Source organism: Ptychodera flava, chromosome 5, assembly GCF_041260155.1.
Source record: "Ptychodera flava strain L36383 chromosome 5, AS_Pfla_20210202, whole genome shotgun sequence".
In the NCBI taxonomy this organism is placed as follows: Eukaryota; Metazoa; Hemichordata; class Enteropneusta; family Ptychoderidae; genus Ptychodera; species Ptychodera flava.
Window position 1 is genome coordinate 17479587 of NC_091932.1, and position 15050 is coordinate 17494636.

A 15050-nucleotide genomic window follows, 5' to 3' on the forward strand; every position below is an offset into this window, starting at 1 on the left:
GTACTGCACTAAACAATAATGTTACATTAACTTTATATCATAGCGCTCATTAGAGAATAATGTTCAGAAACTATCGTTAATTCCCGTCAGATCAAAAATATTCTTTTGTGTTCTGCTTAGCATCGTTCAGTCATCTCCACATCTCTCCCCCACTATGTATAAACATGTTAGGATTTCCATGCACTGAACTATGTATTTTGCAGTTTCTGTATTTCTGAAACATGAACTGTAAGGAGTAGTAGCAAAACGTAGCAAAATACGAAATCGGATTACTGATGAGATTACTTTTAAAGATACAATATCTTCCTCATCTTTGTGGAGAAATAATTTGCCGTCTTTCTCGTAACAGCATTCTTCCCTCATGAGTGCCATGAAGTCACTAAGTACTCTCTCAGAAACGCTTTTCGAAAATCAAGAGTTTGCGTCAGAAAATCCAGCAACATATTTCCTTCTTGAGATTCTTCTTTGAAACATTCGTCGGCTAATAAGGCGATCTTTTTATAGGTGGTGTTAATTTCGATGTCAGGAAGTCTGCGTTGTATCATTCTTCGAAGCCAGGCTGATCCTACACACTGGCGTGATTCTGGATGTCTCTCTTTTATCTTGGCATACAGCTTTTCAAGGGGACCTTAATTGACAAGAAACATGACTTTTGATAATTTTTACGTTCCTAATTACAAATGTAAGCTTGATTTTCTAAGCCGTCCATAGGTAACTGTTATAATCGGATTATATTACCATGCCCTGTCCATCGCGTTTTGATTGGTCGAGCTGAACCACGTGACTGCCCACAAATACACAGTAATGGTTTGTTTTCATGCCCGTGAATATGAATAATATCGTAAACACGGTAACTTTACAGCCAAAACGAAAATTGTGATTTGTACAAAATTCATAATCAACCACAAAATAAAATGGAGCATTTGTGGACCAAGTTTAGACGCTTTTTTCAAAAAAATCTCCGGCTTTACAAAATATTTATAGCACTACTCTCTGTCAGGTTGTGGGGCTCCGCTGTCGTTCGCACGGGAAATTTTCGTAAATTTTGACGGTTTTTCGGTGTTCGTTGATAATATAATGGAAATAACAGACTCCGCGCTGACCATTAACGTTTATTTGTGGGCGCGGGCGAGAGGAAAGCCAAATTAACGGGCTCGGCAAGCCTCGCCCATTAATTTTTGACTTTCCTCTCGCCGGCCTTGCCCACAAATAAACGTTAATGGTCAGCGCGTCGCCCGTTATTTCTATAGTATAATGATAGTCAATGAGCAATGCCCACGGCTATCTCGTGATGTCGTTTGTAAAATTGATACTGCATCTGTACGAAAGATCACACAGTCTACAGATCGATCGATTTAATGTGATTTCAATCACGACCTAATAAAATATGCCCTGTGCCATCCGCGAGGCTTTTATCTTACAACCTATAGGCATGCGTATTTCAGCAACTATTTAGCCAGGGTAGATTTGGCTCAACATTAAACCGAAAACATTTCGTTCAGTAGTCTACAAAATGTATGGCTACTTGATCATTTTTCCAAAGACAGTAATTGTGAATCGGCCGTAGAAAGACCACATTCAGCATTTTAAACAGTTACATACCAGCAGTGATGGTGTTAAGCAGCAGCCCTCCTTTTTGAAGGCGCTCATAAAGACCAGCGAAAACACCTTCTGGGTCTGACATGTTGTACGCAGAGTGTATAGCCAGTATGATGTCGAAGTTGTCCTCAGCTACCCTCGTCTGTGATTCTTCGAGATAACTTTCGATGGTAGTTTGATGGAACTCAAACCTGACTCTTGCCCATTGCCCTTGCTCCTGTTTCGATGCAACCAACGATTTGAATTTCTCCACTTCGGCCATGATAGGTTCTACTACGATGTAGTTGATATGGCATTGCTTACTGTGCAAAATGTCAATAATTGGTACATCAGAGCTGCCTGAGTGTATGGATATAAACATAAGAGAAACTGAATAAGTAAAGTTTTCACAGTATGATCATTATGACCAGTAAACAAGAAACAAACGCCACGTCCTCGTGCATTGTAGTACGCATGCATGGAAATATGTAAATGTAGGAAGGTGGGTGGGTAGGTCGCTCTGTCTGTCGGGCTATATATCTGTTTGTTGGCTTGTCTGTTTATGTATGTATATATGTATGTATGTATGTATGTATGTATGTATGTATGTATGTATGTATGTATGTATGAATGCGTGTGAGTACGTATGTACGTATATATGTGTGTGTATGCATGAAAGCATGCATGCATGCAGGCAGGCAGGCAAGCAGATAGGTAGGTATGTACGTATGCGCTTTTTGCCTATTACTTTTGGTTTTCATCTGTAACCACTCTAATCTGTTGGTATATGTACATTGAATGAGTCATTGCGTCTTTGTGTTGTTAATTTGTGGCTAGTAATACAGAATAAATTACCAATACACATGCAGAATACAGTTGAAACAGACGAAAATACCGCGTTTAAGTATAAAATAAACGCCACGGTAGTAGTATTCCAGGGCTTATTATTTACTTACGATATCGGTTAACAAAATATTCATTCGGATGTAGGTTTATTTCTTTTTGTCCTTCTTTATACTTCTGGTTCATTTGTGTGTCTAAGTTTATGGTTGGGTGTTGTTACATTTTTGGTTGACTGTTTTATTACGTTTGTGGTTGATGTTATTACAATTACAGTTTTATTACATTCATAGAGATTATTATATTTATGAAACTTACAAGTGTCAACATATGATGCAATACTGCGGACACACACTAAAAAATGCAGTTCACTGTACATACCATCGCCTGCTCCGACAGCCAGTACCCTGAGCGAATCTCTTTTTAACTTTAAATTTTCAAACGTTTCGTACACGCTTGTCTGCTGGTCTTCCTTTGGACAATAGCTCATGTACTTCTTGAAGATACGTAATCTATTGAAATATTCTTCCGTATTGTGGTACAAGTTTTTCATCTCTTTCGACATTTTACACATATACATGCAGTGTTGACTGAACCAATTTTGGAGCATATCCTCATGCGCCCAGAAGGAAACAAACAGCTCCTCAAAATGTAACCAACAAAAATGCTCTGAAAGCACAGAAATAAATTGCAGTGCAGAAGTATATATTTGGTGTAATTAAAAGAAAAACCAACAGCTAAAGTAGAAGAAGCGATTCCGAGAAATAATTTAATTATTCTTACTGGTCTCATCATCAATTTGCTGACGATTTATGATAGACTCGGAACTGTATTACTCCTCCCACGATCGCAAATGCATCGGAACCGAGTAAACCTTTCGCAATTTCAAAACTGCAGTTTGAGTGAAAACGGATTAGTCTTGTCAACACTTTTAGTCCTTCAGGAATAAGCTGTCCAAACGTTCAATTAAGGTAGAAGCGCCTCGGTTACCGGTATTCGGGCTTTCAAATTTTATCATTTCTATTCCGATCAGTCAGAAGAAAACTTTTCAAAGTCTTTTCGAAAATGGAAAATTTTATTTTTCTCCATAAAAGTTAACGCAGGGACGGCGGCCATTTTGAATTTCAAATATTGGTAAACTGTTGGTAATTTGTTACTCTAGTCATCGTACCATGCAATAACTCAGCTTTGTTCAATTAGGTAAATAAAGTCGACACTTTAACTGTATGGTCTTCAGAAAAGCGACGAAGAAAGCACAAAACGTGACGTCATTGGACGAAGGACACTACATTAAAACCTGAACGCTGTGAACTATGTTGACAATGGAAAACATCTCTCTTTTTCCGTCAAGAGACTGAAGTTTGCAGACAACATGTTGGGGTATGTGGCACAGCAAAATGTGAATAATATTCCAGGTTTTCAAGATGCAAACATTGACGAGTTGGCACTGGTGAACATAAACAGCGATTGCGGAAGCCGTATTCCTGACAAACAATGAGCTCGGCTGCGTGCAATCGAATGGGCCTCTTCTGGTTCCCCAATTAAGATAGAAAGTTCGGGATCATTTTGAAAGCCATGATACCTCTAGTATAACAACAAACACTCGGCCTTAATTTTGTGTTTGCATCTTCTTGGCGAATGTTTTCTAAAGTGTTCTTTATACATTAGATACATGCAATAACTAGTACGATCCTCTGCATGTCGTGCTTTCCGATGCCCTACTTGCTTTGGCGTCGGGACAGCGTGAGAAAATGATTAAGAAGTTCACGTTTCTGAATCTGTAGGTCTGATTGGTAAAGGTGGCAAACGGTGTATCAAAATTTTTGAACTTGATCGGACTTCAGAATGAAGTTCTCTGTTTTACTTTATTTGCATATCTCCTGAGTTTTGCTCAATAAATAAAGTAATCCCTGTAAACAAAAACACAGATCGCGACATGTTTTGCAATATGAACACGATTTGAACTAATTTGGGATAATTGGATAATGAATTAATGCCGGTTTAATCTGTAGATGTAAGCTCATCTACTTTTCTTTTTAAGTCACGCACTTGCTTTTTTTATGAGTATATTGTAATATTGCAACATTATCTATGACGCACCAAACAATTTTGAGAAATTTGAACAATGTGAAGATCAAATTCTCTAAAATCAGTTCCAATCGTGTTTATGCTTAAGTGTTTTATGTCACCACGCCAAACAACAAGTATAAAGGTTATTCATGTTATAATTGCACAATCTAAATGTATTCTTCTTTGTTTGACGTCACCATACACTGGTAATTTTCGAGGAATCGTATAACTTTGAACCAATGCCATCCAGACGTTATACACGAAAACACTCGTATAAAATGATATCGGATAATAAAAGCAACGGTTTTTATAAGATGAAAAGTTTTAATGAATGTTCGGTAAAAATATCATATGAAGTCAAAAATCTCAAAATCTAAAATTTTGTCAAAACTGAATTTGTCATCAAACCAGGGACATCCCTAAGTAGCTTCCACAACTTTTAGGGTTTAATGTTACAGTATTACCATGATCTCAGTAATATTTGTAATATATTAATATTTCTTATTGACCTCATCGCTGAGCTATCCGAGGCAATTATTGCCAGTATTTGGCCCCGTTATTTTCAAAAAGATTATTCTAGCACCTGATTGAGAACGGCAAGATGACAGACTCCTGCGTATACTTATTATTTGACAAGCGTCAGTAAGTTGAAAATGAAGCCGACAGGTTTGATGCAGTTCGAAGTACTTGACATAAAACTTTAAGGTACTTTGCACCTCGATAGTGAAAGACTTAAACTTTCGCCCTATTTTTTTGTCTCTCAACGAAACTCTTAACCATTCTCTCATCAGATCATGCATAAAAATCAGGGGTCACCGTGCAAAGTTTTGTACAAGAGAAACAATTACCTAACATACAACGATATTTGTAATTCAAAATTGCAGTCAGCCCAACGTTAACTCTATATTGGGAGAAAGTAACTTTTGGATTTCGAAAACACTAAGACGGTGAAAGTTTTCTTACTGTGAAAACAGCGAAAGAGGCTCCACAAGTTGCTGATCAGAAAGATCCAGAATTGTAAAAAATTGAGATTCCGAATATTTTTCTTTGCTCGAGGCGCATGCATTCTACCTTAATAAATTCCTGGAAGACATCGAATAAAACATTTCTACTTTTGCACCTTTCTTCTATGTCTCCAAAATATCAAACATTTCTCCTTTTTTAACATAATGTGTAACATTGGTATGCACTGATGATTGCTTATAATCGAGCCAATTTTTGCCGTAGGTCGATGAAATATTAAGTTATAGGCGCCTCGAAAGCGAAAGACTTCAACTTTTGTTCAAACTTTTCTCCAGGCATGTTTCAACCATTCTCTTTTAAAATGAAGAATGAAAAGCGAGGGTCACCATGCAAATTTTGATCTAAGACCTTAGGGAGACTTCAGTAATTACAGTAGGAGGTGGGCCGGGGGAATTCCACGCGCTCCTATACTGTGAAATGTGACCCTATGTGACCCTTTCCCATGTCTGACATTCTAAAACTTGACAATCCCTCAACCACTGCAGTATTCTCTCCAGGAATAACTGAAACGGTATTAATTAATTTACATAACAATTTGTTTGATTACAGGGAGCAGGGCGGCTGGCTTTTGGGAGGGAAGGTCGCAATTCATCAAGCAAGCATTTTTGAAGGGACATGATATTTCATACATCTGCAGGATGGTCATTTTATGTTGTTCAATTATAAGAAGGCAAGACGTGGCTGATATAATGCTTCATTCAACAATATATCACTATATACACGGAGTCTATCAGGCAAACTATCGATAATTTTCTCCCACAAAACGATCTATATCTGTATAATATGTCTCATAATATAAAATTATTTAAATGTACTTTGCTTGAAGTGGGAAGAAAAAGGTGCGTTTGTGTAGAAGTAATTGGATTTTTGTATTTCATCGAAAATGTTAACTCACTGCACATAGTAGTCTATGACAGAACTATGAACAATTTTTTTTAAATACGAAACTAGGTAAACTATGTATTTAAGCTTATGTATGCTTGATGTTTCTTGATTAGACTAGGGTGGTTACAAGTCCATGTGTGTGCAAAAAATTGATTTTGGAATTTCACCGAAATGTGATTCACTATACATAGTAGTCTATGAGAGAGAACTATGAACACTTTTTTAAAATATAAAAACAACAGTTCTGTGCATTTATAGACATTTGATTCTTGGTTATTGATATACACTTTGCTATCCGTCCCATCAGTTTTAACTCTTCAAGGTGTTTGATGTAGGATACCTCTGCACCTTGTGAAACTTGTTGACTGAATGTTTTTAAAAGAGTTTCGTCGGCGGTTTCCTATTCAGGAAATACCACATGGACAATAGAAGGTTTGGTCGTAAAATTAGCTTCTGTTGAAGGTGACTCTCCCACCAAGATAGGTTTGTAAAACGTCACCCTCCCCCTTGGACAGTTTTTAAAAAGTGACGCTTCCCCAGTTACCCCGGCCCACCCCCTGTAATTACTACAGGCTCCCTTACTCAACTCAGCGGTCACGGAACCCATCTACATTGTGAATCGTCGAGGCTAATGTTATTCAGCGACATTGCGAAATGGTGAAATGGCGAAATAGCGAAATGAAGAAATAAAGAACCTGAAAAATAGATAAATTAATTACCACCTAATATATGTTTGATACATTGTCAATAACAAATATCGTCACTGAGAATAATAGTAGATCGATTTGAACGCCATCTTAAATATAAAGCACCTTGACATCCTCCGCTAAACCTTAGCTGTCACATTGCTATCTGTTACCCAAAGATAGCTGTTTCACAGTTTCGCCGTTGGTGGTGTGAAGGCTTATAAACCGTGATAACATGTCGATATAAAGCTAAAGTGAATCATGAACGTTCATGAAGTTTTGTTTCCAGTTGTTGCCAAGTCAAAAGTCCAATTTAACCTTGACCCGACCTTCAGCCCGTGAATTTGACCTTCGAGTAACAAAATGGCATCAGAAATGATTTCTATAGCTTTGAATACCCCAATACTATGGAAATCCGGTCACGACATGCGACATGCGACCTGCGACTTCAAAACTGCGACCTGCGTCCTGCGTGTTTGTCAAACTGCAACCTGCGACTTCAGGGTGCTCTGGCCTAGCTGCCACCTGCAAAGTTTGAAACTGCGACCTGCTAGATCACGACCTGATCCATGATTTTAGGCCTATTTGGTATTTATTGAGAGTATGAAAAGCACTCACAAGTAATATCAGTGAAAGTGGTGGCATTTAGGAGAGAGATGAGCTTCGATGACACAGCTGTGTTGGCCTACGTGTTGTTCGGTTGCTTTCAAAGTCCGGTTTCAAAGGGACAATGCTCAACTGATCACCGATTTTCATGAATAAAATTTGTTTGATAGGCCTAGGCCTACTTCAACAAGCATGTTGTTATATATGTTGTTTCCTAAAGTGGTGGCTATTTCACAGATCGAAATGACTTAGTTTAGGCCTAAAGAAGTATTCTGTAGTTGTTTTACTTCAATTCGGTGACCATGCACCCCACCCAGCCTTAATGCAAGATTAATCGAACGTGGCTAAACAACAGGAAATTTCCAGTCACATCGCAAGCACAGTTCGCCGCACGAATTACGCAACTAGAAAACAAGCGAACAAACGAAGAAACAACAAACACTAGTGTTCACCACGAAAAGTATAGCAACAATATATATAAGAACACAAGCTATAAAATAGTCAGGTGGCTTAGCAACAAAAAACAGCAAGATCGTTACAAGAATGACAAAAGTGCCAAATTTGCTACAGAGGTTCACATATGTGTGTAGATCAAAATTAGCTATTGCTCCAAAAATTTGGGCCAGCGGACAGGCCCGATGACGTCATAAATTCAAAATGGCCGCCATTATATTGCTTAAAAAGGTAAAATACGGTTTATTCCGCCAGTTTTCAATATTCTATTGAATAAACTCACACAAACATTCTCAATCATAAATAAAACATTGAATTGATGCAAATTAATTATTATGATGACGTCATTAAGCCAAAATGGCCGACCAAATTTCAAATGTCCGCCGTAACATTGCCCATAAAATGTTAAAACACTGTTAATTAAGTCTGTTTCAGCATGTTATCACCTGAACTGAAATTAACACCCCAAATTACAGCAAAACATATAATTGATGCAAAATAATTATTAAGATGACGTCATAAAACCAAAATGGCAACCGAAAGTTACAAAATGGACGATTATGAAGTTCACTGTGCTTGGTAAAATAGCCCATTTACGTGACAAAATGATAGTTTAAAGGTAATGTACAATTTGTATTAATTTTCCATAACTCAAAAAGATAAATGTATCAAAACTCAGCCAATAAGTTCAACATAGATAAAAAACTTTTATGAAATTATTGATTAACAAACAATGGTCTGTGTTTGAAAAATCGATTCGATATAAAGGAAATGAAGGCAACTTCACACAGTGGTTCTACCTTTGCTTGTGATACGGTATAGTGAGTAGATCAATGTGGTTTCGTGATAAGCGAAACATTGTGAGAAACCAGCGAATCGATAGTGCTTTGACCCTCGTAATGTGACCTTGGTCCCAGAAAAAAGGTTTTATGTTGGTGATTCCTCCTAGCGGCGTTTCGGGCCAAAGTGAGTCCCTTCTTCATTCACTTCAATGGTTTTGCATTCCCACATGCTCAGTTTAATGGTAGCCATTGTTCATCAAAGAGAGATGCTAAGATCATTATGTTGTGGTCTAATTGTTGCGTGAAGTTTTGTTCAGACCGTTCATTTGTACTCTCCTTGTGTTTGAATTTTGCTTATAGGAGGATATCTTGTATGATTTTCTTCCTTTTATACGTTATTATAGGTTTTCTGGAAAAACAATGGCCAGCTTTTACACTAACTTCTTTTTGATACAAGCGATGTCTTTCTTTTTGTTATCTCGTTGAAGGTTTTGCGCTGAGAAATTGACATTTTTTATGAAGTCCATATTGTTGTTGCATGTACGAACATATCTGTCAGGAGTAATTCACCTTCAATGAAGCATTTGAAGGTTGGTGGCAGATAAATATCGTCAGATGTTTTGTGTGGGTTTTAAAATCGAGCCATCTTTCTCGATTGCGTCTCTGACATTCGAAGACCACAAGGTCAAGGTATTAGATGTTGTCGATAGAATGTTATGAATTCCCAAGTTGCATGTTAGAAGTTGATGTTCTATTCCTTTGTAAATCATGAAAATGTCACCTTTTAAATTTCCATATAAATATTTGACTGGATTGGGATTCAATATAACTTCCCCGTTTCATGGTATGTGATATCAGCTATTTATGTTGAGCCCATGCTGCATCCGTAGATTTATTTGTATTTTTCTCAGTTGAATTAAAATATGGTGCGTTTCAGAATAATCGACAGTAAGGCTTTCATGTACGTTGTTGGTGGGTGTTTGTGTCATATCAGTTGGCTGGTATTGTTTCAGAATCCAACACTATGATCGCTGCATTTATGGCTTCATTTTTGGCATGTATTTCTACATTGATACCACGTCTAATGTTACCAGAATAGAGTTTGCTTGTTTTTTTATTGATTTTAAGTAGTTAATGAAGTTATTTGTGTCCCTGACATATGTAAGTCGTCTTTGGACGGTTGGTTTTATGACAGAGTCTAGAAATTCCGGCATTTGGTTTATTAGGCTCGAGCAGCCATTTCTATTGAGACGTTGGGTGATGATTGTCCCTTCTGCTTTGGTTTTGTGTATTTTTGGCAGGAGATACAATCATGGTGTACAAATTATTCTACATATGGGAATAGGGAAACTGTAAATCACCTCGTCAATGATCTTCTTGTCGCAGATAAATGATTTCATATACAACATCCACTGTATAGTCAATGTCGCCAAGTGAAATAGAGTACATTTCGCAGCTGTCTATAACTTTCTTCAATGTCATTTGTCTTATTCACAATTGATATGCGTCTTCCTTTATCGATGAGTTTTATTGAGATGTGCTTGTTTTTAGACAGATTGTTCGGGGCAGTCTTTTCTGCTAGAGTCATGTTCTTTCTGATGTGGGTTGCGAATGGAATTTCCTCTATCGATCCTTGCTCAATGCTTTGATTGCAACATTTGTTAAGGTTTGATTTGTAAGATTGTTGATGAATCTGAGAATCTTTCTCAGGCCTTGTCCTTGTTTAACCTTCCATTTCTGTTTATGTTCTTCCTGACGTTCTTTTTTATGTTTTTGGTTCCCAAACAGCAAACGAGACTAAAAACGAAAGGCAAAGGAAGACACTTTTCGTAAAATTCACGAAAGCTGCAAAACAGTAAGCTAAGCTAGCTTCAAAAGCAAAAAGTCTTCTCTTTGTTCATAAAACCCTGACCAAACGGTCTTTTTTAGGCCAGCACATCCTCCAAAAAGGGAACTACTGTAGCACAAAACTATGTGTCTGTCATCACACATTAAGACAAAAAACCCCCAGAAAATTCAACAAACGAAAAAGGCTTCTGAAACAAAGGAAGCAAAAGACCAAAATCACAAACATAGAACCTTTTTTTTCAGGGACCAAGGTCAACATATGACGTCATCATAATAATTGCTTTGCATCAATTGTATGTTGTATTTGTAATGTGGATGTTTGTGTCAGTTTATTCAAGAAAACCTTGAAAACTGCCTGAATTAGACGTATTTTACCATTTTTAAGGGTTGTAATGGCGGCCATTTTGAATTTATGACGTCATCGAGCCTTTCCAGTAGCCCAAATTTTTGGAGCAATAGCTAATTTTGATCCACATATATATGCGAACGTCTGTAGCAAATTTGGCACTTTTGTCATCCGTGTAACGATATTTTTGTTAAGCCACCTGACAAAAAGCAGCAATGTGCGAAAACTGGGAACACATACACAAGGTCACAACACTATACCCTGAATGAAATATTTCCACAACAACCGATCATCGCATTGTCAAAAAATCCAAACATTAGCGATATACTGATACTGGCGAAAGTCCACGGCATTTGGAACAGGGCAAGAAACAAATATACACAAAACGATCCAAACATAATATTCTATTTACCCTGCTAGAAAAAAAATATCAACATCATAGACACAATATATAAAAATGAGAAAGAGATATACATAGGCGACTGAGGAAGAGACCGTACTGGTTTCGAAACGTGGGGTCAAAGGGTCACGGTTGTCTAAGACACACTCGACTACGCCCACAGGTCGATTAGGCATTATATTTGTGATGATTTTTCCTATTATTATCATAAAAAATAATTATGAATATTAATAAATTATTAATATGAATGTTACAGAATATTAAAACTTTTTTTACAAACCATGTCGTCTACTTTGTGTAAATGCTGTCTGGAAACTCCATTGTTGTGATAATTATGATTATTAATAAATTATGATTATGATTAATAAATCATATTTTACACATTGTAATGTGCTTATGTGAACAACCCTCTGGAAACCCTTATATAGTTTCACAATGTATGCCAAATTATACAAGTGACACAATTGCCCAGGTTCAGTCTACGGCGAGAGTTACCATTGCCCAGGTTCAGTCTACGGCGAGAGTTACTATACACAGTGTATATAAAGAGAAGGTAGCCAGCTCCACTCGACAGTAACTGACATACCCATGAATTACAGCAGTGGAATTTGATCGAGTGTCGGTTTGCCTTGCAGAGCTCGACGAGTCTACTAGTCTCGGTTACCCAGACTCCTCTGCGCTACCGGCGAGAAGCTCGCCGGTAGCGCAGAGGAGTCTGGGTAACCGAGACTACGAGTCTACATGTTGCTTCTCATTAGAAAAGTACATATTTGCAACAAATTGAGTCTTTGTCTTTGGTTGGTGTTAGATTACAGCGTGCGGCTAACGTTTCCCATACACTGTCTCGTCACAATCACTGCAGTCGTTTCAGCATATATCACACTCCACTACATACACATCACCAAGGTTTTCTTTTAGGTGTTTACTTTAAATTGGGAACTTTACGAAGAAAAAAGTAAATTCTTTTCAAAAAAAAACTTTTCTTCTCCTCTCGATGTGAGCAATCACAATTACAGTCCCTTCAGCATACAGTATAGTCCAGTACAGTCTACTGTATCAACAAGTTTGACACAACAAAATGATGAATATTGTCAACCAGAAAATTCTTAACACTCCAGCATGAAAGTTATTCTTGCTTTCTCATTTGTCTCAGTTAAATGAAACTTTCTTCATCGACACTTCTCTGAGCTTCACGTGAAGTGCAATCCTCAATCAACACAGGACATTTTGTGCCATTAAATAACACACCCAGTGTTTCTGAAATAATTCACTGCATTTTTGCATATAATTTCCCGGACGGCATCATACACGGCAACGGGTAAGTTAGCATGGAGGAGACGGCGATATCTCTTTGCCTTCAAAATTTTCTTCACCTTGCTGAAGCAAGAGTCAGTCCGCGGTGTTGATGTTGAGGACTTTCCTCGAGATATAGATCCGACACTCGAAATATGCCAGTGTGTTTCGTCGGAATTGTATTTCCCAAATCAAAGTAGACAAATAGCTGAAAGAAAACTTTGATGATGTGCTATAGCTATAGTGCAGTGTCAAGCTTGTTGTGCATGAGTGGCATGTTGAAACGACTGCCGTGATTGTAGTCTAGACAGTGTATGGGAAACGCGCTGTAATCTAACACCAAAGACTCAATTTGTTGCAAATGTTTACTTTTCTTATGATAAGCAACATGTAGACTCGTCGAGCTCTGCAAGGCAAACCGGACACTCAATCAAATTCCACTGTAAAACTATTGATAATATTATTAAAATGTAACTTTTTCTCAGTATTTTTTGCAAGACATGGATATATTTGTCTAACATATTCCTTAAAAAAGTAACAGGTCCTCGTAACGCCAGCACGCGTACGCCTTTTCAATAAAAAAGATATCGATTTCAAGGTACATTGTCTGTGCTTTTGTCTATAAAACACGTCCGTGACTGCGTTTTTAATATTTTGTTGGGCAGCAAAATAGACGACAGTCAACGCTGTCTGTATTTTCATTGTAAATCTCTGAAAATCACACTTCAATTGGAAGGTGACTGCGTGTTTGTACGTACGTACGCTGTTTTGAGGTCTCCTCGCCAAGTCTCTGAACTTGACATATTTTCACAAGGTCAACCGGGTATCTATCATAAACGAACGCATCTGCAACCCGTCATCCGTTTGTAATCACACATACATAGCTTGGACCGTTGAGGCACCTCCATCCTTGGACAGACTATGAAGTAATCGTACAGTGTAAGTGTAATTTTCATGTGTTAAAAAGGTCACGAGCGTTCATTGGCCGAAGCATATCTAATAACGTTAAATCATGGCTCCGCCCTCGGCCCCGCTTGGCGGCTACATTCAAATTTCGCAAACGGCCCTAAAAGATCCCGGATGCTGTCGATTCTGCTAAGACAGCATCATTTCGTTGGCGATATACACCTTCTCGCAGCCTTAAACTTCACAAATTTTCCGTCTAAGTGGTCAAAACTGGGTAGATTTGATGGCTGATTTATGGACTTGCCAACACCGGGAGAAATTTTGAGAATCAACATGCAGAAGTGAAGAAAACGGAGGTAATTCATGGGTATGTCAGTTTACTGTCGAGTGGAGCTGGCTACCTTCTCTTTATATACACTGTGTAGTAACTCTCGCCGTAGACTGAACCTGGGCAATGGTAACTCTCGCCGTAGACTGAACCTGGGCAATTGTGTCACTTGTATAATTTGGCATACATTGTGAAACTATATAAGGGTTTCCAGAGGGTTGTTCACATAAGCACATTACAATGTGTAAAATATGATTTTATTAATCATAATCATAATTTATTAATAATCATAATTATCACAACAATGGAGTTTCCAGACAGCATTTACACAAAGTAGACGACATGGTTTGTAAAAAAAGTTTTAATATTCTGTAACATTCATATTAATAATTTATTAATATTCATAATTATTTTTTATGATAATAATAGGAAAAATCATCACAAATATAATGCCTAATCGACCTGTGCTACGCCTGGCGACGTCGCGTCTCGCCATGGCTTATTTTAAAATTAACGACTCGTTTGTTAATTTTCACACTAACAGCCAAAACACAACTCAGACACTAAACACACCAAAGCACATACAAGACGAGATGGCTGATGTGTGAAGCCACTTTCCCTTTATCATGTTTATTACATCGCAGTTGTGAAGTCGCAGGTCGCAGTTTGACAAACACGCAGGACGCAGGTCGCTGTTGTGAAGTCACAGGTTACATCTAGGTCTAAATGCCGAAGTCGCAGGTCGCATGTTTCAAACTCGCAGGACGCAGGTCGCAGTTTTGAAGTCGCAGGTCGCATGTCGTGACCGGATTTCCATACAATAGAGAGGTATTACACGTCATACAAAGACATATGGGTCAAAAGTTCGGCGGCCATCTGGGATTATGCAAATTACGATAGTTACCAAGCATTCATTTTGGCAACCAAGCTAAAATCGTTTCAGGTATCCATATGAATGCAAATAGACTAAAATTTTCATAAGAAAGAACATTTAAATTTAAGAGAT

General features: G+C 37.8%; 1 protein-coding gene across 1 annotated transcript; it reads right to left on the reverse strand.

Moving 5' to 3' along the window:
* Positions 1–359: 359 nt before the first annotated feature.
* LOC139132735 (histamine N-methyltransferase-like) lies at positions 360–3017 on the reverse strand. Its single transcript, XM_070699003.1, has 3 exons — positions 2800–3017; positions 1603–1938; positions 360–628 (listed from the first exon to the last, which is right to left on the reverse strand). Exons 1-3 carry the CDS (start codon positions 2996–2998, stop codon positions 360–362), a joined length of 804 nt encoding a protein of 267 aa, XP_070555104.1. The 5' UTR covers positions 2999–3017.
* Positions 3018–15050: the final 12033 nt, after the last annotated feature.